Raw genomic sequence first — 26,840 nt, forward strand, 5'->3', positions numbered from 1 at the left:
ATCTCTGGCCAAGAGATTAGATATGAAAAGGAAAAAAAAACATGTCCAACATTGTAAGTGTTGGACAGGAAAACGGACCCTGAGAAGGCCTTAGTGTCCATCCTTGCATCCATTTCCTTGAAGGGGGGGGGCAAGGGGGGGGCATGGGGAATGGCGGGAGCCCATCCTGGCCGTCTTCGGGCAGCGGGAGGGTTAAAGGCCTTTGTGTTCATCCAAAACAAGGCAGTTGGGGCGCGGGGGGGGGGGGGGGGGATACCTGGAAGCCGCTGGTCATGTAGCCGCAGTTTTAACATGTAGATGGCGCTTGGGTAATACTATCATGCCTCGGTTTTCGTTTTCGACCATAATCCGTTCCAGATGGCTGTTCGAAAACCGATTTGTTTGAAAATCGAAACTGCGCTCGTAAAAAAAAAATCTTGATTGAACACGTCTGCTCACAAAGTAACGCTACACACGAGGAAGCGTCACTTCCTCGTGTCAGGAAGGCGAGAGGAATCATGTGGCGCATTCAAGTGCGCTCAGTTTGCTGCAGAACCGATTTTCAGTCGTAGTCCGAGGCATAAAAAAAAAATTTAAATCTAAATTTCGGGTCGAGAATCGTTGGAAAAACGAGGTTTGACTGTCGAGGGAAACTAGACAAATGTACTTATTCCATCAAAATGTATTGCACATAAAGGTCCAAGTGAAATTTAAAAAATTGCGATTTTAGCAAAAAAAGTTTCTACAGGCCATACGCGTTTCATATTCTGCGCTTCTTTCATGCGGTGGGGGTGGGAGGCTTGTTTGGGGGCGTTGTGTGGCCCCAGGGAATATGTCAAGGCGGTGAGAGAGATTCAAATAAAAATGGGACAAATTAGTTGTTGTGTTGTCATCTGTGGTGTAATTGTGTACAGCATGACGATAGAGTCGCTGGACGACTACGTCATGAGTGTGCGCCGAAGGCGGGAGACGAGAGAGTGATTAGAGAGAGAGTATACACGTTTCGGAAAAGCTCAATAAAGTTACCCACGTTAACACGACATCTGGACTCACGTGTGCCTGACTTGATAACACGACATCATCCAGATTTCTTTTGCTTTTTTTTTTTTTTTTTTCATCGATGAGGAAGCAATGGCACGCAGATCCGATTGCGTCGTTGCGACGCACGAAGGGTAACGGAGAGAAAATTAAGAGGCAGCGTCAACGTTCGGCCGCTCGCTTTGACCTGAAATAGACTCCGGCGTGCGAGTTCACGAGGTGTCCCTCGGACTGGACGCTGCCCTCGTCAAACACGGGAGTGTTTACATCCAACCCGGCGTGATCAAAGATCACTTGTCGCCGGCGCTGTTTGCGTCCGGGCGCGTGCGCGTTCTCCCGCCTGCCCTTCTTTTTGTCCACGAGACAACGATGGATGGCCTTCCATTCATGTGCGGGCGGCTGGCGCTTGACTTTCGGGTCAAGTGTCAATGAGCCACGTCAGGGCCAAACGAGCGGCAGGAAGCGCCGGGGAGGGGCTTCTACTTCTTCGACACTCCAAGCAAATGTTGATGTGGGTCGGAAAAATGCTCCCGGATCGCTTTGTGATGGCGTCGCTGGAAAAAAAAAACGCATCGAGTCCAAGAAATGCTTTATTCCAAGTGTCTGCGGACACGATGCAATGTGCATCTGAATGGAGACAAACAAACATACTTTGGTACATTGAGTTTTTTTTTTGTTGTGTGGATGAAGCTGCGGCGAATCTGCAGATGGGCGACTCCGTCTGGAGCATTTTTTTTTTCTCGAGTATTGCAATTTCATTCTCATTCATTCACAACATTTCGCATTTCCAAGTTGCCGCTCCGACGCTGACTATCGCGCCACCTAATTAAAAGACATTTCAGAGTTATCGCTCAAGTAATCAATCGGTCATGTTTGTATGATGTACAAAATTGTTACAAAAGGCATGTGTGATTGACAGACAAGTGCAATTCTGCTAGACGACTGGCTAAAGTTGACGACACAAAAACAAAACAACAACAACCTAAAAACAAGAATCCAGGACATCCGCTGTTGCAATCGAGCTTTTCGGGATGTTGGGGGGGGGGGGAATAAAAAAAAGGGGATGGTCATTATTTTCGATTCCTACACGTTATTTTATGGACTGGCCTTGATTAACATTGATAAACTGCACAATTGATACGGTTAAAACGCGTTGCATGTTCTACAGCAACACTCAAAACAAACGCGACCGGAACGGTGAGACAGCAATAAAGTGCAATGAGGTTTTACAAAAAAAAAAATGCACTGGGACTGACCTTGGCAGTCGACACTAAACGTTTTTTTTTTTTTTTTTTGTTTCCATCGCCGCCTCCACTAAAAAGGCCGCGTCGTACATGGTCTGCGTTTGTCCGCCATATACGCTAAGCACCGCGAGCTCACCGGCAGACGAGATCACTTGCGATTCGGGTGAGCGTGACGACCGAGCTCCAGTACGAAAGCGACGGCCGCCCGCCGCAGTCGTCCTTCGCCTCGGCGCCGCGCCCGCCCGCCGACCTGACGACGCGTCGGGTCGGCCGAATCGAAGCGAAGTGAGAATTTCATTCCCGCTTCTTTGTCCGCCGCAACAATTCCTCATCTCTCCGGAATCAACGAGAAGAAAGGTCGTAAACATGAAACAAGTTCTACGTACAAATCTAGCGTCAGCGCCGACTGAAACACCAGCCGGACGGATATGGTACAAAAATCACATTGAGAGAGAGAGAAGATGGATGGATCGATCGATTGCTAGCTAGCTAGCTAATTCTCCCCATTGATCTCAAAGCACAGAATCTGGAAGGTGAATCGCGCAGCAAATGGGAGAAAAGCACGCAAAGCGCACGGACGGTCTTCCTCTCACGGAGAGCGCTCACATGGTGGTTTCGACAATGGTGTGGGTGGCCTTGAGCGAGCCGTCGTTGCCGTTGGGGTCCAGGGGCTGCGTCAGCTCGCCGCCTTTGGCCGCCGCCGCCACCGCGTACTCTTTGGGCCGGGAGCTCACGCCCGACTTGGCCGGGGCCGCCACCGCCTTGATCCGCTGCGCCAAAAACAGGAGAAGCCAATCGGTGACCATCACGGGGGCGCATAACCACCGGGGGTCCCCAAACACCGGACCGCAGGGACCGGTAGCGGGCCTCTGCCCATTTAGCCCAATAGCCTAATGCAGGGGTGTCCAAACTTTTTGCCAAGGGGGCCAGATTTTATGTGGTAAAATGTCGGGGGGCCGACCTTAGCTGACATTTTTTACATTGAACAACAATATTGTTCAACAAATTTTAGTAAGCCAGTCTGTTTCACATTTCCATTTTTATTTTAATTTCAACAATCTTAAGAATTTCTTTTGGTTCATTTGAAATATGACATATCAGTCAATATAAACACGGAGTGATGTCTTGTTAACTCGTGAGTGATGCCCTCTAGTGTCTAAATGCTATTACTCACTTAGTGAATGCTATTACTCATTTAGCCACTAGAGGGAAGCAGTACTCTATGAAACATCACTCACCAGTCTACAAGACCTCAGTCAATGCAACACGTGTTCCATTGCGCCCAAGCTGCGGGCCAGACGGCACTGATTTTATGACAGGGGCCGAGGGCCGGATGAAATTCGGCCGCGGGCCGGATTTGGCCCCCGGGCCGGACTTTGGACATGCCTGGCCTAATGAGTCTCAAAATGTCTTTTTATGGCGTTCATAACGCTTTGTGAAAAGCCAAATGTCATTGCGACAGGGTGTCGAGGGGGGGGGGGGGGGTTCCAGCTGGGGAGATGCACTCACCTCAACGAGGGATCCCTCCGATTGCAAGATCTTGATGACCATCACCATGGGGATGCAGATCATGGAGGCCAAGGCCAAGCACCAGCCCAGGCCGATGGCCCAGTCGGGGTATTCATACACTTTGTTGTAGGTCAAAGGCTTGTACTTGACCAGCGAGAAGACAAAGCAGCCCTGACGCGCGCACACACACACACACACACACCATCGGGGTTTGACTTGAAGTCAGCCGTCAAGTTGGGCCACGTTCGGGCGACGGTCTCACCATGCAGAGGACCGGCGTGATGATGGTCCAGCTCCATTTCATCCACGGGTTGGGTCTGTAGCCAATCATATCCTCAACTCCATCGTAGAAATTATCAACTCCTGCCAAAGAGCGAAAGAGAAAGAGCGCTCGGTTTATTTGGCGGACGACCTCGCACGTTTTGAGTTGGCCTGCAAATGGTTGACGGCTTTACAAGCGCTTATCGTGTCTTGGAACAATCATATGGCTTGACGTTTACGCAACTCGTTCACCGGGTCAGGCGGTCGTTTCTCGTCAACGCTAGCTCATTGAAAACACACCCACACACACACCTTTATTTTATCAAGGCTCTAAAAAAAAAAAAAAAAACTATTGACGGCTACTGAATGACGTCAGTTGAGGACGGCAGCTGGTTCCACATTTCCACTGGGAATTTCCGGAGGCGTGCCAGCTTCCTGATTCGGTTTTTTCGCAAGCTGCTAGTACGCTAGCTTGGAAAAAAAAAACAACAACAGAGCCTTTAAAAGGGTGTAAACGGGCAGTTTTGTTATATGAAGCAAGACGAAGTTGGCAGCCGTCTGCAAGAGCTTGTAAAAAAAAACAATTTTCGGGGACCCTAACCCCCCCCCCCCCCCCGGTCTTCCATTGGAGGCATCTAGCAATAGCGAGCTATAATAGCTAGCAATAATGTTGGCCACTCCGTCACCTGGACCCCTGCAGCTCGTCATGAGCGATTTAAAAAAAAACAAAAAAACAAAACGGTGTGAACCCCACCACAACGCCGCTCGATGTGCCTTTTGGCAAGTCTTCGGGATCCCGACTGATGGCAATCCAAGTCAGGTGCACTTACCGTAAACCCAGGCCACGGCGATGCATTCGAAAAACGCAACCCACAAAAGGCACACGCCGCTGGCCGCATAGTAGTCGAAGAGTTGAAAGACGTACATGCCGCCCTGGGGAAGAACAACGCCGGCGTCAATCCCTCGCCCAGACCGAAGACGCCCGACGCCAAGCGCAAGGAACCGGCCGGCTGGCGGCCATGACTCACCTTGGTCACCATGGCGAGTCCCAGGAGATAGCTGAGGGAACACATGATGGCGATGAAGATCTCTCGCCGGTAACCCGTCCTGAGGAGGGCCGGGTACAGATCCACGATGGACGTGATCTGGCCTTCCACTTCCACAAACTGTAACAAAAAACAAAAAAGCAAGGACTTGACTTCGGCGGCCATTACGATGATGTCATTGGCTCGAAGAACTCCAGCCATATTCGGTCCTCAAGTGAAAAAGTCCACACCCCCCCTTGTGTTTGCGATCCGAGGAAATGAGACCGAGGTCCATTTCAAATCATTCCGGAATGATTTTTCTTTTATCTTTGAGGGCAAATAAAAAGGTCATTTGGGAAATATGCGCTTGCACAAGTATGCACACCCTTTGATCGGAGGGAGTTTCCTGCGGGCCGCGCGCCCCATCGTCATCACCATCCGCCTTTGAAAGACTTTATTGGATAATTCCAGTCTTGCTCTCGACTCCCGAAACCAAGCGCCTGTACAGTGAAACTCCTCTACAAGGAAACCCACATGGGCGAAAATACCCCCTAGTGTGAAGAAATCCTCATGCATTAACACTGTTCCCACTCTCCTGCCAATAAAGAGGACACTTACGTTTGTGTGCATTTACATCTGAGATCAAATTTGCTACAGTGAAAAATTTCTTGCTGCAAACACAATTTCATTGTGGAGGAGTTTCACTGTATTTTCTGTATTTTTCACTGTATAAGGGGGTCTTTCAGACCGCATTTTGCCTATTTTTGCGTATTGGGACGGCGCCTGGCGTCAAAGATTGAGCACGCACGCACGCACCTGGCTGTCGAGACCGAGGAGCAGCAGCATGATGAAGAAGAGGACGGCCCAGAAAGTCGGCAGCGGCATCATGGACACCGCTTTCGGGTATGCGATGAAGGCCAAGCCGGGACCTGCGGGCCAAACGTATCGGGGGGGAGGGGGAGGAGAGGGGGGGGGGGTCAAGGACAGCGTTAACAACTCCCGTCCAATTGAAGCTGGGATGACATCGATTTTTATTGTATTGTTTTAACTCAATCGAGCTCCAGCGGACGTGCCGCCGCCTGGCCAACGGCACCTCGATTCAATGAACGGAAAAAGCCGAACCAAAGCGCGAATTGCGTGCGGAGTCGCCGCGAAGGAACGGCGACAGATGTTCTCACGCTCCGGCGGCGGCAATAAAGATAACAAAACAGTCCCAATGTCAACAAACAGCGAGCCGGCCCACTCGAAATGGAGCGCGGGTACATCAGCTTGCCTTTTAATTGCTCGAATCGTCGCTCTTCGACCCGTCATAAAATCGCCCTTCACTTCCCTTTCTTCCTCTCTTCCTTCCAAAAGTAGAAACAGAAACCCTGAAGCCGAACCCCTGACGAGATTTTTGTTCGGAGTGAAGCAACCAACATGGCGGAAGGCGACGACGCATTCCGTACAGCGAGCCGGCCTATCGCGGCGAGCGCTTTCATGTCAACTCTCGGGCGACGTTGGGAAAACAAGAGCGACAGCGGCCGCGGTAAATCATTCACAGTCATTGGAAATCCTTCGCGCCAGAAGATCAATCCCGAAAGTGAATTTCTGCCCGAGAGCTCACGTGTTTTGAAAAACAAACGCGCTCTTGATGGTGGTCGCTAACAAACGGCAGATTGGGGGAGTCGCGCGAATTGATGAAAGAAAGAATTGCCGAATTGTCATCCGAAAAGTCGCTTGAACCACGGCATGTTGCCGCAAACAAACTTCAGCCTGCATCGGGCATCCAAAGTACTCCCGGGCTGAACCGCCAAAACATGGCGTGATTGTCACGGCTGACTTCTGCATCAGCGACTCCACAACTTTAAGCCCCAAAGCGACAACGGGACACCGGCAAGCTTGGACGTAGGACACCAAGCCACAAATGAGCAATGGGGGCGGGGCTTGTTCAAAGTCAATCCTCTGGCACACAATCTGCCCTTAGCGGGAATGGCACACGCGTATAAGGAGCCCCTACCCCAACCCCAAAATTTTTTTTTTCCATTTGATTTTGGATTTTGGTCTTTCAAGGAGCGGGTGGGGGTGGGGTGGGGTGGGGGGCAGGATAGGGGACAAATCTCCAAGGGTCTTTCTTGGTTGGGCAGCAGCGCCCACCATCGCTAGCGCCAGCACCCGGGACCCCCCCCCCCCTCGTACCTGACTCCGCCACATCGGCAATGTCCACCCCTTGTTCTTGCGCCATGAAGCCCAGGACGGAAAATATTGCGAATCCCGACACAAAGCTGGTGCCGCTGTTGAGGACTCCCAGCAGCAAACAGTCCCTAAGTCACACAGACGTCATGGGAGCTTGTTAATGAACACACACGCAAGCAAGGTCACCCTTTTCTTTTGCGTCTCGGGCGCGTCCCGACTTGCGGACCCTAACCCCCAACCCCGAAGGAGGCCTCGCTCACCTGTAGCAGTTGTACTTGTACTTGTTGTAGCTCCCCAAGGACGTCATGGCGCCCAAGCAAATGGCGTAGGAGAAGAAAATCTGAGTCCCCGCGTCAATCCACACCTTGGGAGTCGGGACGAGAGCGGGCGCTCGGTCACCGATTGAATCCAACTTACGGACGCTGTCATATATAGGCGCCGTGACGCATCCTCGCGCTTCACCCAATTCACTTGCCCGTTTTCGCTATTTGTTCAAATTGTTCAAACGCGTGGAAATGCTATGCTAACACGTAGAAATGACATTCAACCTGTTGCTAAGCTCAAGTTTGTGCCCTCCGGTTGTCCCGCTGCCGTTCGTTTTGAGCCGACGCGGTCGCAAGACGGGCCGGGGTGCGTTAGCGGCCTTGCTAGCTTGCCGCTCGGCGGCCATCTTGGCTGAGGCAACTTTTCCCCCGCCAAAGGCAAACTTCTTGAGCATCAGGCGGAACTTGTTCAATTCTCAGTTGACTTTTTGTCAAACGCTCAATGCATTTGGGGGGTGGGGGGGCCTGGGGGGGGGGGGTCCAAAAGAATAGTTTGATCTGCTCATTGTCGTATTGATTAAAATGCAGATCACCGTGACTCATTTTGGCTCCCAAATGGACGTTCCTGAGAGTTTTGGCGTTTTAGCTTTCTTGAGACGCGCCGCTGACGGTGATGCGAGGGTTCCGCCCGTTGCCGCTGCTTTCTGTCTTTGGCCCTTTCTCACGTTCAAAATTAAAACCTGACAGCTCGTGACTTGGCCGCTCGTACGGCAGCGTATTATTAATGAGCGTCTATGCTTTTGGATAACGCAACAAAAAAGCTCAAGTAATTTCCAGTGTTACCTCTGGGTCCCGCAGGCGCGTCAAGTCCGGGTAAAGGTAGAACTTGATGCCCTCCGCCGCCCCCGGCAGGGTGACTCCTCGTATGAGCAGCACAATCAGCATCACAAACGGGAATGTCGCCGTTACGTACACGACCTAGACAGGAGGAGAGGCGTCATTGCGGTCCTGCTCTGCACGAGTGCCGTCGACGACAAGCTAAGTCCGATAAGAACAAGCAAAATACTTTGAGGAGGGCTCTTTTGCTTCAATGCCCGGTTTGCGGGGGCGGCTTTTAACTCATTCAAACCCTTTGACGGCTAAAATCGTCAATTAACGCATAGTCCTCGCCTCCCCGTGACGTCTAAAGGCCAGAGTCTGATGCAACTTCTCACTGACTGAAGCAGGCTTGACTGCAGTAAAAAAAATGGCCAGCAGGTGGCTGTGGTGCAAAAGTCCACCAGGATACACCGCAGAAGTAGTCGAGGGGGCGTGATCGTGGAATATAGTAGAGCGGATTGAAATATTAGCAACTAGCAAGTTAGCAACGGTGACGAGAGTAAAAACCAAACCAATACTTGAGGATTGTTTTTTTTCAGAATAAAAGCATCCTCGAAACAACAAAGGAGTTCGAAAGCAGCCGCCGTCAAACGACATCAAACATCGCGCGCTTTTGTAGCAGCAACGCGCGATTGAAGCATTTGAGCTGTCAAAAAAGTAGCGTCCAACTCGAAATGATGCTTGAAAGGCACGGCCAGCCCCTTACTCACTTTGCCAGTGGACTTGACTCCTTTCCAGATGCAGAAGAAGCAGATGACCCACACGGCTAAGAGACAGAGGGCCAGATCCCACTTGAGGGGCCCGATGTCTTCGATCCCGGACGAGATGCTCAGGACGTTGCGCCTGCGCGGCACCGACGTCACACGTTCGTTCACTCATCCTTGTTACTTTTCGAAAAACCGGGCAAAGGGAGGGGGCGGGGGGTAGGGGGCCGTGTGGCACCGCCGCTATTCGCATGGCTACTCACTCCCAGAACTCCGTCACGGGGGAAGTAAAGTTGGTGCCGTTGGCCAGCAGCCAAAGGGACTTGTTCTTTCTCACGGTGTCCTCCACGCATTGCTCCGTGTTCCAGGGCTGTTTGCATTTGGCCCAGGGGAGCTCGGGCTGAAAGCACTGAAACAGGTAGTAGAGGCCCCAGGCCAAGATCACGATGTAGTAAATGTTCAGCAGGGAGACGATCACGATCGAGGCGTAGCCGATGCCTGCGGAAAAAACGAAGAGGACGATCAAAGCCACGCCAAAACGCTTCTCGGGCTCCGTTAAGGACGCGTGGCCCGTTTGTTGGCTTTTGGCCCAAAGCCGCACGGGAGGGCCTTGCCATTCGTCGTGGGGTTGTCTCGGCAGATAATGGGCTCCCGTTTTAGCCCCCGTCGTCAACGTCCGCCTCCCGCGCACAGAAAATTTGGCTTTTCTCCTGCCAAATTCTTCGAGCGCGGCTAACTTTGTCGGTGGCGACCATAAAAGCAAACAGCTGCGTAGCGCTAACTCGCTGCGGATTTGACGCCATGCGGCTCGACACCTTTCACACACTTGTTTGTATTCGTCCGGAGCCATTGTGAAAGGGGGGGCCCCGCTTCCTGTGCAAAGGTCTTAAATGCGAAGCTTTATCGGGGCAATCGACTGGCGCGCGTACAAAACCATCTGATCCCGGCCCGGAAAATTGACGCGACGCAACGCAAACGCGCCGCTGTTGTCGGAACCAGCTGGCCAAAGTCAAGCCTCTCCTTTGTCTGGGCGGCGCTTGGAGCCTTCGTCACACAATCCTCCATTCCAGTCGCTCCACAACGCCGCTAGGCGCCCTCTTGACAAGCACTCGTAAGAGTCATTTATTATTTTTTTTTCTTGAAAAATGGCCTGGCCCCACCGAACCGAGGTAGCGTGGACTAAGCTCAGAGGCCGTGAGGGGCCGTGAGGGGCCGTGAGGGGCCGTGAGGGGCCGGAGGCCGACGGCTCCTCCGTTCCCGCCCGCCATCATAACGGCAGTTTGCGATGGAAAAAAACGGCGTTTCGATGTCATTTCAATCTTTGCCCGGACGTTTTTCCCTGACGAGCTTGTCGCCGACCCCACAGGGTCAAAAGGTCAAAGGGTCCGTGCAGTCGCCAAATGACGCCAAATTAGGCCCGGGATGCTCTCATTTTGTTTGTGTTGGGGTCTGGATGGTGCAATCACTGTTGGGGGGGGCGTTTTCTTTGATATTTCAGGACACATTGTCCTTTGTTGGAGCGCTGGAGCCATTGACGTTCGGAGGGCCGGCGGCGCGAGGAGATCCTGAAAAAAAAGACGTGCGGAGCAAACAGAGCGCCGTTGTTGAGCAACTCATTAGCGCTACCGATGGCCGTCGTGGTAAATGAGGTCAACGAGGGCCAAACATCTCTCGCCATTTGCTGCTATTTTGGGATCAACCTCAAAACGGAATTCCCGCACCCTCCTGCGAGCCCCCCGCGGGATTTTTAGACTGAGCGTCTTTGACGCCTCGTCGCCTCGAATGCAAATCGATGTGCATGAGCACAGCTGCGATCAAAAGCGACAAAGCTTTGCGGACACACAAAGTCTAAAGTACTCTAAAGTAAAGTTCTCTATAGTACCCGAGATGGAAGATTGGCGACTGGAGCACAAGTCGAGGGGTGGGGGTGGGGGGGGGGGGGGTGCCGTGCTACCGTCTCGGCGTTCTGCTTCACGGGCCCGGACAGAAGCGGAGCAAAACAGCTCGCCGCCATCTTTAGAAAGATCCTCAATGTGAAAAGAAAAAGTGCGCGTCGGCAACTCATTGCTAGGCAACGCGTCTTTTTTTTTTCAGTCTTGTCTGTTTCCATGACAACCAAGACCACATCAATCTATTACGCACGCAACCTGCGATGCATCGGCGGCGCCTCGCTCTGGGCTCAGCGCAAAATGCCTTCAATTCATCCTTGGTGCCTATTTGCATATTCATGCTGGTCGAGAAAAAAAAAAACGGGGGCAAATTCTGATTTGGGGCGGGGGGGGCCAAATTCAATCCACTTGAGTGTCATTTTCCTCATTCCCGATTTCACGACATCGACGTTGGGCAGAATTGGGTCCCGTCAGGTCACCGCCGAGCCAAGTCCATCATCCGGACGCAGTGCCGCGCCGGAACGCGGCGTCATCAAAAGCTCAATTTGCGCCGAAGCAACCTCGGGCGTTCGCGTCCGGTAATTGATTGGTCGGGGTCGCGCCGCTCGTCAAGAGCGGGACCCCCCATCCGGAGGCCCGGCGCAAGCCGTACGATCGCGTCAAACCGGTGCCGACCTGACGTCGTTCGGGTCGGAATCGCCGAGACGGGACGGCCGTGCGATGGTCGGGTTTTCAAAAGACGGCGGGCGAGCAGCGGCGAGCGGCGGACTGACCGGTGAAGATGGGGCAGAGTTTGGCCCAGCAGGTGATCCCTCCTTCCGAGGTGTACTGTCCCAGCGCCACTTCCAGGAAGAAGACCGGCAGGCCTCCCCCAAACAGGAAGATGAAGTAAGGGATGAGGAAGGCACCTGAATGAGGGCAGGCGGGAACCCCGTCAGCTGAGCGTCGCCAGGGCCCCCCCCCCCCCGCCCCTTCCTCGACCTACCTCCGCCGTTCTTGTAACAAAGGTAAGGGAAACGCCAGACGTTGCCCAGTCCCACGAAGCCTCCGGCGACAGACAAGACAAAGTCCAGCTTGCTGGCCCACTTCTCCCTCTGCGGAGCCTTGCCTTCCGCCTCGTCTTCGGGCCTGGTGCCGGGGCTCTTCCCCGGCGAGGGCTTCAGCGTGTCCTTGTGGAAGTCCTTCAGGCATTGAAGCTTCTCTTTTTGGGCCATGCTGCGGACAAGGGAGAGGTCACCGGGGGGCACCTTGACCCTTCGGGTAGGGGAGGATGCCGTCACCCGATTGCCTTTCGCGCGAGGCCATGATGCCGTGACGCGGCGGCGCGACGCTAATCTCGCTAATCCCAGCGGCCGACGGGCCGAGGTCCTTGCGCACCGGGCAAATGTTTCCGGCCACCTTGTCAAAAGGAATCCTTTCAAATGACGCAATTCGGACACGTCGGGAAAATCGGCAGATGCCGCGCGATGGGCCGCGATGCCATTTTTCCAAATTGAAAATGTGTCTTTTTAAGACTCATTTCTATTCTTTGGCTGTTTTGACTCGCCGCGAGACTTTTCATTCTTTGCTGCGGTAGGAACGCCGTTGTTTGCTCCGGAAACAAAGCTCAGTTTTCCGACATCGCTGTTCTCTACGGAAGAGGATTAGGGCCAATGAAGAAAGAAAAAATAAGGTTGACAAGATTCTGACTTTATTCTCAGAATTCTGAAGTCTGAATTCTGAAGTCTGAATTCTGAGAATAAAGTCAGAATCTTGTCAACCTTATTTTTTCTTTCTTCATTGGCCCTAATCCTCTTCCGTAGTTCTCGACCAAATCAATTTTCCACCCAAAATTTTGAGTTTTTTTTCCGCCTCGGATGACGACCGAAAATACGTTCTCGAGCAAAACTGAGCGCGCTTGAATGCGCCACTTGACTCCTCCCACTTTCCACGTCGCTTCCTCGTGTAGTGTTCCATTGCGAGCAGACGCGTTCAATAAAGTTTTTTTCTTTTTAATAGAGCGTGGCTTCGGTTTTCCGACAAATCAATTTTCGAACAGACTTCTGGAACTGCACACTTGAGTCGACTTTGGATTCATTTTGTTCCATAAAAGTCAAAGTGAACCCTTAAAAGAAGCGCACGTCAAGCGATTCTAATTCATTCATTCATTCATTCATTCATTCATTCATTCATTCATTCATTCATTCATTCATTCATTCATTCATTCATCTTCCGAGCCGCTTGATCCTCACAAGGGTCGCGGGGGGTGCTGGAGCCTATCCCAGCCGTCTCCGGGCAGTAGGCGGGGGCCACCCTGAACCGGTTGCCAGCCAATCGCAGGGCACACAGAGACGAACAACCATTCGCACTCACACTCACACCTAGGGACAATTTAGAGCGTTCAATCAGCCTGCCACGCATGTTTTCGGAATGTGGGAGGAAACCGGAGCACCCGGAGAAAACCCACGCAGGCCCGGGGAGAACATGCAAACTCCACACAGGGAGGCCGCAGCTGGAATCGAACCCGGTACCTCTGCACTGTGAAGCCGACGTGCTAACCACTGGACTACCGGGCCAGAATTAATTCTAATTCAAGTAGACCAAAAAAAAAAAATTATTCATAATTCATTCCTTCATAATTTGATTTGCTTTTGCTTCAGCGTACAAACCTGAAATTGTTGATCGGAATACCGATGGGGAAAAAAAGAAAATCCATGAGCAGAAGGTCTCAAAACAAAGAACTGCCCATTAAATCGCAGCATTCGTAGTGGGTGGAGGGGGCGGGTGGGGGGGGGCTCAAAAGGTGACCGGATGACGGGAAAATGTGGCAAAGAGAATCTCAGGAGCTGCCAAAGTTGACATTTTGCTCCGGCACGTCCAAATATAGAGAGCCAGATAACGCCGAGGCCGCTTCCTCGCAAGCTTACGGGCGGGTCAATCCGGTGGCGCCGACGTAACCTTCCTGGAAAGGCGGGATTTGATTTCCGCGAGCGAGTTCGCTGGCGTGACGGTTTTGCCCAACGTGGCGTCAAATCCAGTCAAAGCGCGACAATCGGAAATTTGACACCCCCCACACCCTCCATCAATCATTCTTGCCGCAATCGACGAGTTCTTTCAGCCCCCCCCCCGGCCCCTCCCGCTCCCTGCCCAAGTGCGAGCAGCGTGTCGCCGTTTTCTGGCATTTGTCTCTCCCTTCGTTTCCGCACGGCGGGTCAAACTGAGTGGCTTTGCGTCCCGCGGCCGACCCGCTTACATAACCGGACCTCGGTCTCAGCTCCTCTCCACTGGATTCCCTTTGGCCCTCTTTTTTGCCAGCGTGAAGCCTCCCGCACCTGCTCGCCAGACTTCCGCTTGCCCGGCTTTCCAAGAAGCCAATTGCCAAAACAAATTGAGAAAGCGCGCCCAGAAGCCGGCCTGGTCGACATGAAACGATTCACGGGAGCTTTCGACAAACGATGAAAATAATTGAGAAAGGCGCAAGGCCCAACACAGAGCCCCCCCTCTCCTCCTCAAGTATCACCTTGCCAAGCAAAGACAGGCGAGGAAAACTCACATTTCCTTCATGGCTGCAGCAATATCCAAAGTGCGTGTCGGTCAGCGGTCACCATTCCTGTGCGGCGAGCGCATTTATGCCAGCTCGGGCCACTCGGAGCGGATCTGACGGCCAGGCCGGCCCCTCGGCTCAAGACAATTAAATCCAAAGCCGCCATTGGACGGGGCCTCGCTTTGACACACCACTCAGGTACAAACATGGAACACTGTAAGTTTCCACTTGCCACTGCTGCCTAACCCCACCTCCGTACACACACACACACACACACACACACACATTTCAAATTCAAGGCAGAGACGCACGAGACAAATGAGTGAGGAAAACAAAGTTAGCCTTGAACCGAGCCTCTCCCCCAATACTGGGCTAAGGGCCATTTGGTGCTGCGCCGCACAGCACAGGGACCTTCAACCCCCACCCGCCGTAATAAAGAAAGAGATAAATAGGTGCCGCATGTCGCTCCACAGGAGGAAAAAAACGTCACGTTAGCAAAAATGAGCAAAAATGTAAAAAAAATAATGTTTCGAGCGCTTCTTTGGAAAGGGCAACGGCCCGAATAACAACACAGAAGAATAGCCGACATCCAGCGTCGCGGGGGCGGATGGAAATGATCCGCTGTGTTTGTTTCTATGTCAAATTGGCAAAAAATTAAAAATAAGAACATTTTAAATCGTATTCGGGAGCACACCGTCAAACGTCATTTCATGGCAAGCAAAAAGAATCTACATGAAATTGCCACGAATGGACGCTTGGATTGAATGTTGCCATTGCGGCGCGTCAATTCCGAACCTCCTGAAAATGTGCGACGTCGCATCGGCGAGAGCGAGCGCGCGCAAGGTGAGCCGAGCGAACGCGCCGTGCCGTGAAGTTGAGCTGACCTCCTCCCCGTTTATCTCTGATGTGAATTCCAGCAGCCACTGCCGAAAGATAACGGGCCCCACCACAGGAAAGAAAGAAATAACAGCGACAAGAGGGGGTGGGGGGTCATTCTGTAGACCTGGACAACACTCACGCCAGCACGGAGGTGGGGGGGGGGGGGGGTGGATCGTGCAAACTCCACGCAGAAAGGCTGAAGGAGTCACGCGAGCAAAATCAAATCCTGCCTAGCGACGGGCGCTAGCAAAAGAATTGGCCAGCACTTGTGTTGCTCTCTGAGCCGCAAGCCGGTCACGTTTGGGTTCTCGCGAGACTCACCCGTGGCCCACAATGGAAGAACTGAATGCGCACGTTGGGAAGGGGGCGCGGTTGTGCAACTTGTTGACAATTCAGTCACCACACACACACGTGAGAATCCTTTGCCGTTGGAAGGTCATATTCATGACACGAGGTCGATGCTACGCTAATCGGAACGCAAAGCGGTCGTGCTTCACACACCGCAAAAACAACAACAACGCGCATGCAAAGAGCAAAACATTTTGCAACATGCTTCCGTTACAGTGAAATTCTTCTTCAATGAAACCTACATGGGCGAAAATACCCCCTTGTGGGAAAAAAATTGTCATGCATGAAAGCCATTCCCACTTTTCCGCTCCCCCTACAATGAAAAGTCCCCCTGGTCCGTTATACGAAATCTTTTTCTCTGCTCTTGCCTCGCTACGAGATTCACTACAACGAAAACAAGCCTTGCGCAAAAGTCTTTATCCGACCTCAGCATGCCACAGCGACCTCTACTGCTTCGATCAGAAACGGCAACAGCAACCGCCACACTGGTTCACACATGCGCAGTAGTCCAGGAAGTATTTGTTTCAGACGCAGCGCCAACGCTCCCTTGCTAAAATGGCGACAAAACAAACCTTTGCGGACCAAGGAGTGAAGAAAAGAAAAGCATTCACTCTTGAAGACAGGATAAAAGTCAGAAAAATGAAATGTGTTTACGTCTGAGATCAAATCTGCGACAGTGAAAAGTCCCCCGTTGTGAAAAATGTCTTGCTGCAAACATGATTTCGCTGTAGAGGAGTTTCAGCGTATGAAGCTAACTGTACTCCAAAAGCCTGAAAGCTTTTCATCATCAGCCGAGATGTGAGGATGCCAGGAGCGGACGCGGCGTGCTCGGCAACGTCTGACGAGTCGTACGATGATGATGATGAAAAGGACAAAACGTACTTTGATCTGCGACGAGGCCTCCTTTGATGAAAGCCAAATTGCTGCTGCTAATGCCCATAAAAACGTTGGCTTCAAGGGGCCCCTTTCGTCCTCATGACAAGGGAGACGGCAATTTCACGGACATGAAAATACAATGCAGGCGACGTCCTCAAAATCACTGATTTGATTAAATGATTTGTTGTACGTGGTAAAACCATTTTTTTGGCGGGGGGGCTTTGACATTAATTACACACACTAGTTAGATATTTCTATAGCACATCCCCCTCCCCCTTCTTTTTTTAAATGAATGAAACTAGTGTGTATGGCCACCAACAACCGACCTCAACACTCGTTGATTATTTTGTGACGTTTTCACGCTGACGAGCGATTGTGATGAGGACGACAGATTTCGACCCCCGACTCAGGAAACGATTCGGTCACAAAATGGCTTCCTCGCTTGTGTCATTGGTTCACTGTGATCAGGTCGTTTTCATGGGATGCCTCCCAGAGCGCTCACAAAAACACACATACTGCGTATTATTTTGGTCAAAGAATTAACTTTACAGAAGTACTTGGGTGAGACCACGCCCCCCACCCCCCACCCCCAACCACCGGTCGGCGGACCGGTACCGAAACGCGCGTGACTCTCGCCCATCGGACTTCCCCTCCTACGGTTGGCTAACTAAACGGCTAGCTTAACGGCTAGCTAAACGGCTAGCTAAACGCGTGGCCGACGACTTCCAAAGACGAAGCCATTTGGACAAGAGAAGCGCCTGCCCTGGCGACCGCGAGGAGGAAGCCGTCGTGCGAGCGATGTCGCCCGACACGGGGCGGGACAAGAATCCCGGTGAATCATTTCGACAAGTAGCACCCCCGCCATTTGCACAGCCTGCCTAGCTTAGTAGCCCACAACTAGCCGGCAGATGAAAGCGGTGATGCGGTTGCCGGTCCTCCAACGTCACGCACAAAGGTTGGCGCCCACTGCGCTAGACACCAAGCGATCTGGTTCGGGTCCCACGTTAGGATCCGGACGAAGCGGACTTGTTGGGCTTCGTCAAGCTGATTGTCGCACGCGTTCACTCGCCGATGAAACAAACACTCGCCGTTAGCGACTCTTTGCCGCCGCACTCCAAGTCTTATCCGAGCCGCGTCCTCTAAAATTTCCGTTTCACCAAAACAATCGCCGGCACGCTCTGTCAGAGGGTCGCCGCCCCCCCCCCCCTCCCCCCACCCGCCCGCAACATATTTTTTTTGTCGTCGCTATCCGCAAAGGTGTTGCGGCGGTTCTGGTATGCGGGCCACTTTGAGTCCTTGTCCTCCATTGTGCCACGCCGCGTGCTTTATCTTCTGTGCACTGTAAACAAGTCCGCCATGAGCCTATAACAGAGCCTAATAAGGAAACGTGGATGCCGTTTTTATTCCCCCCCCCCCCCCCCCGTCTGTTTTGACGCCGCTCGATGCTTCGAGTGGGAGTCCGCATTGGGGGGCGCGCGACAATCAATGAGCGATGAAGAGGGTCCTCGACGACAAGTAGCGTCCCGCTTCTCACGCGCGCCGGGGGCCCCTCTGACATGACGACGGGATCCCAGGCATTTTTGGCCCACGTCACGCTCCGCGAACTACATTCGTTATGTAACGTTTTCGCGGTCACTGTCCAAACGATTTGAAGCGAGATCGCTTCACGTTCACGGATGATTCGTGGAGAGGAAATATAAAAATGGAATTGAAAAGAACAGAAAAAACTGCAACGGTGATTTAATTGTCATTGAGGGGGGGATTAAAGTCCAGTCGTGATGGAAAACAATGCAATTAGCAATTAGCAATTTAACGTGCACAATAAACAGCAAAACAAATCAGTAATAAAAACGATAGAAAGCACCAAACAGTAAAACCAAGAACAAATCCAAGTCAAAGCGTCAAAGGTGTCAAACTCATTTTTTTGGTGCCGTTACCGTTTGACTTGGAGGGCCGTCGTGACTGAAACCGTAGACAGAAGTCAACAACAACGGTTCAAGTATTGTTTAAGTGACTATCATGATGTCACGTTGCATGGTGGTGGTGGACCACAAAAAGCAGGCAGGTGAGAGGAGCAGGGTGTATTTGAAGATGTGTATTGATAAAACACAGAAAACTAAATCCTAAACAAACAAAGTCCAAAGTAGCAAACAAAAACGGCAAACAAAAACAGCAACCAAAGCATGACTCAAACAAACATGACAGTAGCAAAAGCAACAATGACCCGACACTGAGTGTGCGGGCAAGAGTCCTTTTATAGGCCTGATTACCTATGGCCAACAGGTGTGCAGCTGCCAGGGGAGCTCTACAGTGCCACCCGTTGGTCCCCAAACCGAATCATGACACATGAGGGGGTTTGGAAACAAAAAAATGCTTTGCATATATCTCTTACTTTATCACACGTGAGAATTCAAAATTGCGGTGGACATTTTAGAAAGGATGACGGAAGTCGACGCGTTTGATTTGCTTTCGCGGGCCACATAAAAAGACGTGGCGGGCCAGATCTGGCCCCCGGGCCGCGAGTTTGACACCGGCGCCGTAGCGAGTGATGATGTCAAGAGATTTGGAAGAAAATCAGCTCTTGCAAGAAAGGAAAATTTTGGGTAGTTGTCATTGAAGCAAATGTTCCTTTGGCTGGAAGAAACGAGGCCGCCCCCCCCCCCCCCACCCCCCGATCTTCACCGACCACATCCAACACGAAATGATGCCACGCATCTTTTAAAATGCGTGGCGTGAGGTCGAACATTGGCGCTTCACAATTTTGGGGTGAGCGCGTGTGATGGAGTTGTTGTCGAAATCAATCAATCGCAGACAATCCGTCCATCCGGTCCGTCATTGGCTGAGTGACCAATCAATTAACGCTCCAAAACAAATGCACGCCGAGCAGCAGCGACCTCGCGTTCTCAGCCTCTCACGTGAACGAGAACGAGAAAGCTTGAACGGCCAAAGCTCTTGTTGTTGTTGTTGTTTTTCGAGCGCATCTTGTCGTCCACGAGCATCCCCCAAAAAGCATTCCTCGTCACGCGTCTGCCGTTCCGCGGATTTACCTGTCGGCGTCGATGGCGGGGGGGTCGGGGTGGGGGTGGGGGGGGCGAAGTTGACGTCGCTCAACGTTGATTGAAAGAATGAAGGCAATTTTCCCGCGTGAGCATGACGCTCGTGGGAGCCGCTTTGCCTTAATCGCGCTTTGAGTGGAAAATCACCAGCTTCAGCCTCTTAAAGCGACAGACGCCACGAGCGCACCTGACGAGCCGAGTCGCCCCCCCCCCCAAAAAAAGAAAAGCGAATCATCATTGTGCTTGTAGTGGTGGACCCCAAAAAGCAGGCGCAGGAGGGAGGAGCCGGGGTGCACTTGGCACATTGGATTCAAAACACAGAGACAACGAAATCCTCAACAAAACAACTGTCCTGAAAAAAAAAAAAAAAGGAATCCAAAGCAGCAAAGCAAAACCACGAAAACCGAAACCTGACTGAAAGAAACAAAGAACGAGCCGACAAGCGAGCGGTCGCTCGTGCCGGGAGTCCTTTGAAACAGCCGACGAGCTAATGACCAACAGGTGTGCAACTGCAGGCGGAGCCCTACAGTGCCACCTGGTGGTCACAAAGCGAAGCATGACGGCGCTCGACAACGTGGACTCTCTCGTGGGCAAGTCCGCGTCCGTGGTTGGATTCTGACCTGAGTTGAAGTATTCGTTTTCAAAGCAACCAAAAATAGCGAGAAGAACAGAACAATGTTCAGGTCAAGTTCATTCGAATCTCTCTTTTTCAAAATAAAATTTTAAAAAAAAGGTATATGGCTTTACCCGACACCTCTGATCAACCGGGGAAAGGAGACAAAGGCACCAAAACAGTCCGACTCAAAATCAAGTCTCATGTTCCAGATTGGAAAAAAAAAACGATCAGAAGATCTTTCCAAGAACCGTACGGGGATGCCTGTGTCAGTTCATGCGTGGGTGCGGGTGTGTGTGTGGGTGCGGTGTGGACCCTCCGACTGACAGCAGCCGCTCTCGGCTTCCCGCCTATATTTAATCGGGAAATGGGCAAATTCTGCTCTTTCATTCAATGGTTCTCCCCGCGCCTGCGTGGCTTTTCTCCGGGTAGTCCGCTCTCCTCCCACATTCCAAAAAAATGCACGCTAGGTTCATGGAACGCTTGAAATTGTCCCATGGTGTGAATGTGAGCGCGAATGGTTGTTGTCCTACGCGTGCAATTGGCTGGCGACAATTGGCTGGCGACCAGTTTCGGGGTGTTGGCCCCGCCTACTGCCCAATGACAGATGTTTTTATTTTTCATATTTAGGAATTTGCCCGTTTTTCCAGGATTTCTTCCGCCATTTTCTCCCGTTTCTCGTGGAAACCCGAAATGGAATATTTGAAGATTTGGGTTTTGTTTTTTGTCGGTTTGTGGCTTTTTGGTGGTCGAATTCACGAAGGTGGGCGGCCCGGTAGCCCAGTGGTTAGCACGTCGGCTTCACAGTGCAGAAGGTACCGGGTTCGATTCCAGCTGCGGCCTCCCTGTATGGAGTTTGCATGTTCTCCCTGGGCCTGCGTGGGTTTTCTCCGGGTGCTCCGGTTTCCTCCCACATTCCAAAAACATGCGTGGCAGGCTGATTGAACACTCTAAATTGTCCCTAGGTGTGAGTGTGAGTTCGAATGGTTGTGAGCGTGGATGGTTGTTCGTCTCTGTGTGCTCTGCGATTGGCTGGCAAGCGGTTCAGGGTGTCCCCCCCACCTACTGCCCGAAGACAGCTGGGATAGGCTCCAGCACCCCCCGCGACCCTAGTGAGGATCAAGCGGCTCGGAAGATGAATGAATGAATGAATGAATTCACGAAGGTGCCACTCACAGCGTGCTCGGTCGAAATTTCACCCGTCCTCGTGTCACTTTTGTACGACAGCCCGCAAATGATCAAAGATGTGTCAGAACGCTTTTTTGGTTTTTTCTTCTCGTTTTTAAACTTTAACGGCCCGACAGGCGGCGATTCCGGACATCAAGTCGTAAATGCTCACCGATTGTGATTACTGTTTAATCTTTCAGCCAAGACGGGCTCGATGATCTACCGACGCAGCACGTGGAAATGATTCGCCGGAAGCGTTTTGAAGGCTGCACACGGTTCGTCTCTTTTGCGGAGCGCGCGTGACTCGCCTCGGAAGGCACCGTCGACTCGTCTCTTCGATTTACCGCCGCCAATAAAAAGAAAAGCGGGATTTCGGCTCTTTCAGTGTCACCCCGGCAATAGAAAGGCGTCGTAAAGGCTTTCTGGGGACCCCCCCGAGGGAGGCAAACGCTCAAAGTGAGCGCTCTCACCATTGGGCGACAAACACAAAGCTTGAATAGCGAGTAGCTGAAGTCAAATGAGCCAGAGAAAAAGAAAAAGTCAAGGCCAGCTAGCTTCCAAATTTCAATCTCTCTTTTTTTTCTTTTCTTTCTCGCTTACGACGCACAAAGAAAGACGGAGAGACGAAGATCCTCTGTGAAGATCGTCCAAGTCCCCGTCGGGTGCGAATCAACGTGCCGGGACAATTTCGAGTCTTCAATCAGCCTGCTGCACGTGTTTTTGGAACGTGGAAGAAAAGCGGAGTACCCGGAGAAAACCCAAGCAGAACATGAAAAGTTCCCGCAGGGAGGGCCGGATCCAGGATCGAACGCGCGACCTCTGCGCTGTGAGGTCGACGCGCTAACCACTGGACCGCCGGGGCCGTCTCGAACCAATTCAAATACGGTCAAACTTCGGTTTTCGGACGTCTACGTTCTCGACCAAAAATTGACGGTCGAAAATCGGTTCTGGAGCAAACTGAGCGCACTTGAACGCGCCACTTGACTCCTCCCACTTTCCATATATAAGGAAGTGACGCTTCCTCGTGTAGCGTTCCATTGCGAGCAGACGTGTTCAATAATTAGTATTATTTTTTAAACGTGTGGTTTCGGTTTTCCGACAAATCGGTTTTTGAACAGCCTTCCGGAACGGATTCTGGTCGAAAACCGTATTTTTTTTTTTTTTGTTTTAATCTTGATTCCTCAACTAAAGTGTCCATTTAATTTGCAACATAACAGGAGCCGTCACCTCAAATGCTCCCAAAATTGCGCATGGGGCTGCTTTTATTACTCTTTAACCTGCTGGCGGGTGTCAACAAGTTCGATGATTGACGCGTAGAATCATTTCTACGCGGCACGTGGAAAGGAATCAGCAGAAAAGTTTGCCGCCGCACGTTTAATGCGTGAACCATTTGTTTCTCGATCCGCTCACGTGCGGGAAGGGCCCCCGCCTGCGTCCGACTCGCACGATTCCAAATTGTAAAAGACGCTCGTTCGCAATCACGCGCGATCAACGCCTAGCGACCGCTCCTGTCATGTCACTCGTGGAACAAATAGTCGCTTGAGTAACAGCGAGCTAGCATTAGCCGCGTAAGCTAGTCGACGTCAGCCGCGGATGCTCGCTCCCTAGCGTGACTTATCGCCAATAAAGAATATCGTCATAGTTATCGCTTTCAAAGTTATCTTTTTTTCGGAACGTAGAAAACGGGGAAATAAAAGACGAACGGCTACGTGCGGTCACGGTGAAGCGGGAGGCTAGCGACGAACGGAAACATGCGGTCACGGTGAAGCGGGAGGCTAGCGACGAACAACGCGCTCTCCTGCACGGAAGGCTTTTAAGCAGAGAGCGTGCCGTCAAAGCCAACTAATATGCGCGCCGCCCGCTTCCTCGCCCGTGTCCCGCCAGCTAATACTCGCAGGGCGTACGTAAGACTTAATCCCATATTACCGCGGCTATGTTAAGTGTAAGCGTGGGCCTGTCACACACACCTACACACACACACAGCGGGAAGATAAACAGAATTCCTGCTCGATGAGCTCGGACCGTAAGAGTTGAGGATGAAGACTTGAAAAATGTCCCGGGGGGGGGGCCCTCGAGTGCCGACGCCTTACAAATGGTGGAAGACACGCAAGGTGCGAACACCCGAATAAAAGCCACGCTTCAAACCAGGTATACTGAGGTGACACGTTGACTCGGAAGAAGGTGGGGGGTTGGGGGAGGGGGGGGTTGTGACGTTGGCTCTGTTTCTAAGGAAGAGTTGAGGATGAAGACTTGAAAAATGTCCCGGGGGGGGGCCCTCGAGTGCCGACGCCTTCCAAATGGTGGAAGACACGCAAGGTGCGAACACCCAAATAAAAGCCACGTTTCAAACCAGGTATAGTGAGGTGACACGTTGACTCGGAAGAAGGTGGGGGGTGTGGGGGGGGCTTTGTGACGTTGGCTCTGTTTCTAAGGGCATCTTGAGCGCGGCCATTACTTTGGACGGCGACGTCTGCCCAGCCCCCACCCCCCCCCACACCCCCCCACACAATCCTATAAAGAGATCGCCTTGGCGGCTGCCTTGTTCCAGCGCGCTACGTGCGCTCTATACGGTGCCACTTCTTACGTAACAGCCGGCCCCGAACAACACGACGCCACAAGGAAAGCCAAATAAAATACCGGACTTCCCGTCTTGCTTAATCGGTTGCACCCACACAATAAAACGTCCATACATCTCGCGGCCGTACGGTTCTCATGGCACTGCGCGGAGCGTTAGAAAATGGAGTGGAAGCTAGCTTTTCAGCTCAGTCTTTGGCTCAGCGCGGCTTTAGCTCTCTCTCTCTTTCTCTCTCTCGTACAAATCCCCTGACGAACTGACTCGGCTTTTCGCAGGGACGCAAGCGGACGTTGTACATCCTCTGTCCGGGACATAGCGGACAGCTTTACAGTATAAACAAATGACTAATCTCCGAGCGTTCGCACCATCACAAAGAACATTCTTCAGGTAGGTCGACGTTGTTTCATTGGAGGCTTCATAGCAAATTGGACTCGAAATGAATGCGACGGTCTGGAGGTGGACGACAGAAGCAACAAAATCATTCAAGTCGCTATCAGTCAATCGAATTGGGATGGAGTCAAAGTACTCACACTCTGTACTTTGGTGACGTAGAAGAACGGATACTTGTGTTTAGAACAGGCATGTCCAAAGTCCGGCCCGCGGGCCAAATCTGGCCCGGGGTCGAATTTCATCCGGGCCTCGGCCCCCGTCATAAAATCAGTGCCGTCTGGCCCGCAGGTTGGGCACAATGGAACACGTGTTGCATTGAATGAGGTCTCGTAGACTGGTGAGTGATGTTTCATAGAGTACTGCTTCCCTCTAGTGGCTAAATGAGTAATAGCATTCACTAAATGAGTAATAGCATTTAGACACTAGAGGGCATCACTCACGAGTTAACAAGACATCACTCCGTGTTCATATTTCAAATTCCTGTTTCAAATGAACCAAAAGAAATTCTTAAGATTGTTGAAATTAAAATAAAAATGGAAATGTGAAACAGACTGGCTTACTCAAATTTGTTGAACAATATTGTTGTTCAATGTAAAGAATGTCAGCCAAGGTCGGCCCCCCGACATTTTACCACATAAAATCTGGCCCCCTTGGCAAAAAGTTTGGACACCCCTGCTTTAGAACAACAACAACGACAAAGCAGATGTGACTCCTTTACTGAAAAGGATCCGAAAAGTGCACCTGTCTCGATCTAACCAAATACAAGAGAGCAAGCAGCGCTAACAGTGCTAAGCTAGCACCTGTACCGCGAACCGGCTGCTATGTTGGACAAAGTGTTGCCGTGACACAAAATGTGATTCATTTCAATTTTTTATGCTTTGAAATGTACAAAGAATTTCAAATCAAAAAGGGCTGATCAACTTTTCTGTCGAGCAGAATTCCACGTCGCTTCGGAATCCTTTCAGCTGCCTGAGGTCCCTTCACTTGGTTAGTCGCATGCCCAGTTCTTGGCAAATGCAGGTTGATACTGATAGTTTTGACAAATAAGACCAACATTTTTTTTCTTTTTTTTTTTTCTTTAAAAATGCAACCCCCCCCCCCACCAGATTTTTTTTTTGGGGGGGGCTGGGGGTTTAATTCAGGGGCGGCTCGGTGGACGAGTGGTGAGCACGTCCGCCTCTCGGTGTGGCTGCGGCCTTCCTGCGTGGTGTTAGCATCTTCTCTCCGTGCCCACGTGGCTTTTTTCCGGGTACTCCGGTTTCCTCCCACCTTCCAAAAACATGCTTGGAGGGCTGATTGAACACTCTCAAGTGTCCATAAGTGTGAGTGTGGGCGTGCATGGTTGTTTGTCTGTGTGTGCCCTGCGATGGGCTTGCAAGCGGTTCAGGGTGTCCCCCGGCCTACTGCCTGAAGACGGCTGGGATGGGCTTCAGTTGTGTTTTTCTCAAAACACATGGAACTTGTCATTGCGTAATATTATTCGGCACAGCGGTGGACATGCAACAGAAATTCATATCTGGGCAGTGGGGGAAAGCCGTTTATACACACACACACACACACGGGTGTCTTGAAAGTAAAAATAAACCGAAAAGGCCTTCCTCTTGCATGGTAACGTCGATGCAATAAATGAAGTTATATGATGCCTGTGCTTTGACGTCCATTTACTGCCATGACGCCGAATGATTCTAAGAAGGGGCATCGACTCATAACAGCAAGCGACCATGTTCGACAAAAGCCAATCTGACCGACCTTGAAATGTGTCATTTGAACATGGCGCGTCCCCTCGCGCCATTCTCGACACGTCGACGGGGGCTATTTGGGCAACCGCCGTCTTACGGCACGAGCGCCAGCGCGCCGCAGCTGACAGACGGCTCCCCAAAAGCGAAGAAATGCCGCCGTCTGTTGGCACAACTGTGAACTACATCCATTTTTTCCCCGAGGATTCACCTCACCCATGTGGTCCGATTGAAAGGCCGTCACGATGATGCCATGACGGACTATGTCAGGGGTGACAAACTCGTTTTTGTCGTGGGCCAGATTGGAGTTCCCGTTTCCTTTTGGAGAGCCATCATGACATCAAAAAGGTCAAGAATAACAGTTTATTCAACCATCGTTTAAGTTACTGTATTGAGGGCTTTGGTTACAAGAAAATGCTTACAACATTTTGGTCGAGATTTTAGCAAACATCGTGGAAGTTGACATGTTTGATTTGCTTTCGAGGGCCATAGAAAATGAGGGCCATTGTACTAAATCAAATGCATTAGGGACACAGGTGTCAAAGTTAAGGCCCGGGGGCCAGATCTGGCCCGCCACATCATTTTCTATGGCCCGCGAAAGCAGATCAAAGATGTCAATTTTCATGATGAAATCTCAACCAAAATTTCAAACTGTCATTTGTAATCATAAGAGAGATACTGGAAGCATTTTCTTGTTAACAAACCCGTCAT

The 26,840-nt window shown here is 51.5% G+C and overlaps 1 protein-coding gene across 1 annotated transcript; it reads right to left on the minus strand.

Moving 5' to 3' along the window:
• Positions 1-1,594: 1,594 nt before the first annotated feature.
• On the minus strand, positions 1,595-14,664 carry LOC127595870 (sodium- and chloride-dependent taurine transporter-like). Its single transcript, XM_052057792.1, has 14 exons — positions 14,499-14,664; positions 11,952-12,181; positions 11,740-11,874; positions 9,341-9,575; positions 9,084-9,216; positions 8,338-8,472; positions 7,492-7,595; positions 7,235-7,359; positions 5,873-5,985; positions 5,060-5,197; positions 4,862-4,964; positions 4,033-4,133; positions 3,771-3,941; positions 1,595-3,031 (listed from the first exon to the last, which is right to left on the minus strand). Exons 1-14 carry the CDS (start codon positions 14,507-14,509, stop codon positions 2,864-2,866), a joined length of 1,902 nt encoding a protein of 633 aa, XP_051913752.1. The 5' UTR covers positions 14,510-14,664; the 3' UTR covers positions 1,595-2,863.
• Positions 14,665-26,840: the final 12,176 nt, after the last annotated feature.

The sequence above is a fragment of the Hippocampus zosterae genome, chromosome 2 (assembly GCF_025434085.1).
Source record: "Hippocampus zosterae strain Florida chromosome 2, ASM2543408v3, whole genome shotgun sequence".
NCBI lineage: Eukaryota > Metazoa > Chordata > Actinopteri > Syngnathiformes > Syngnathidae > Hippocampus > Hippocampus zosterae.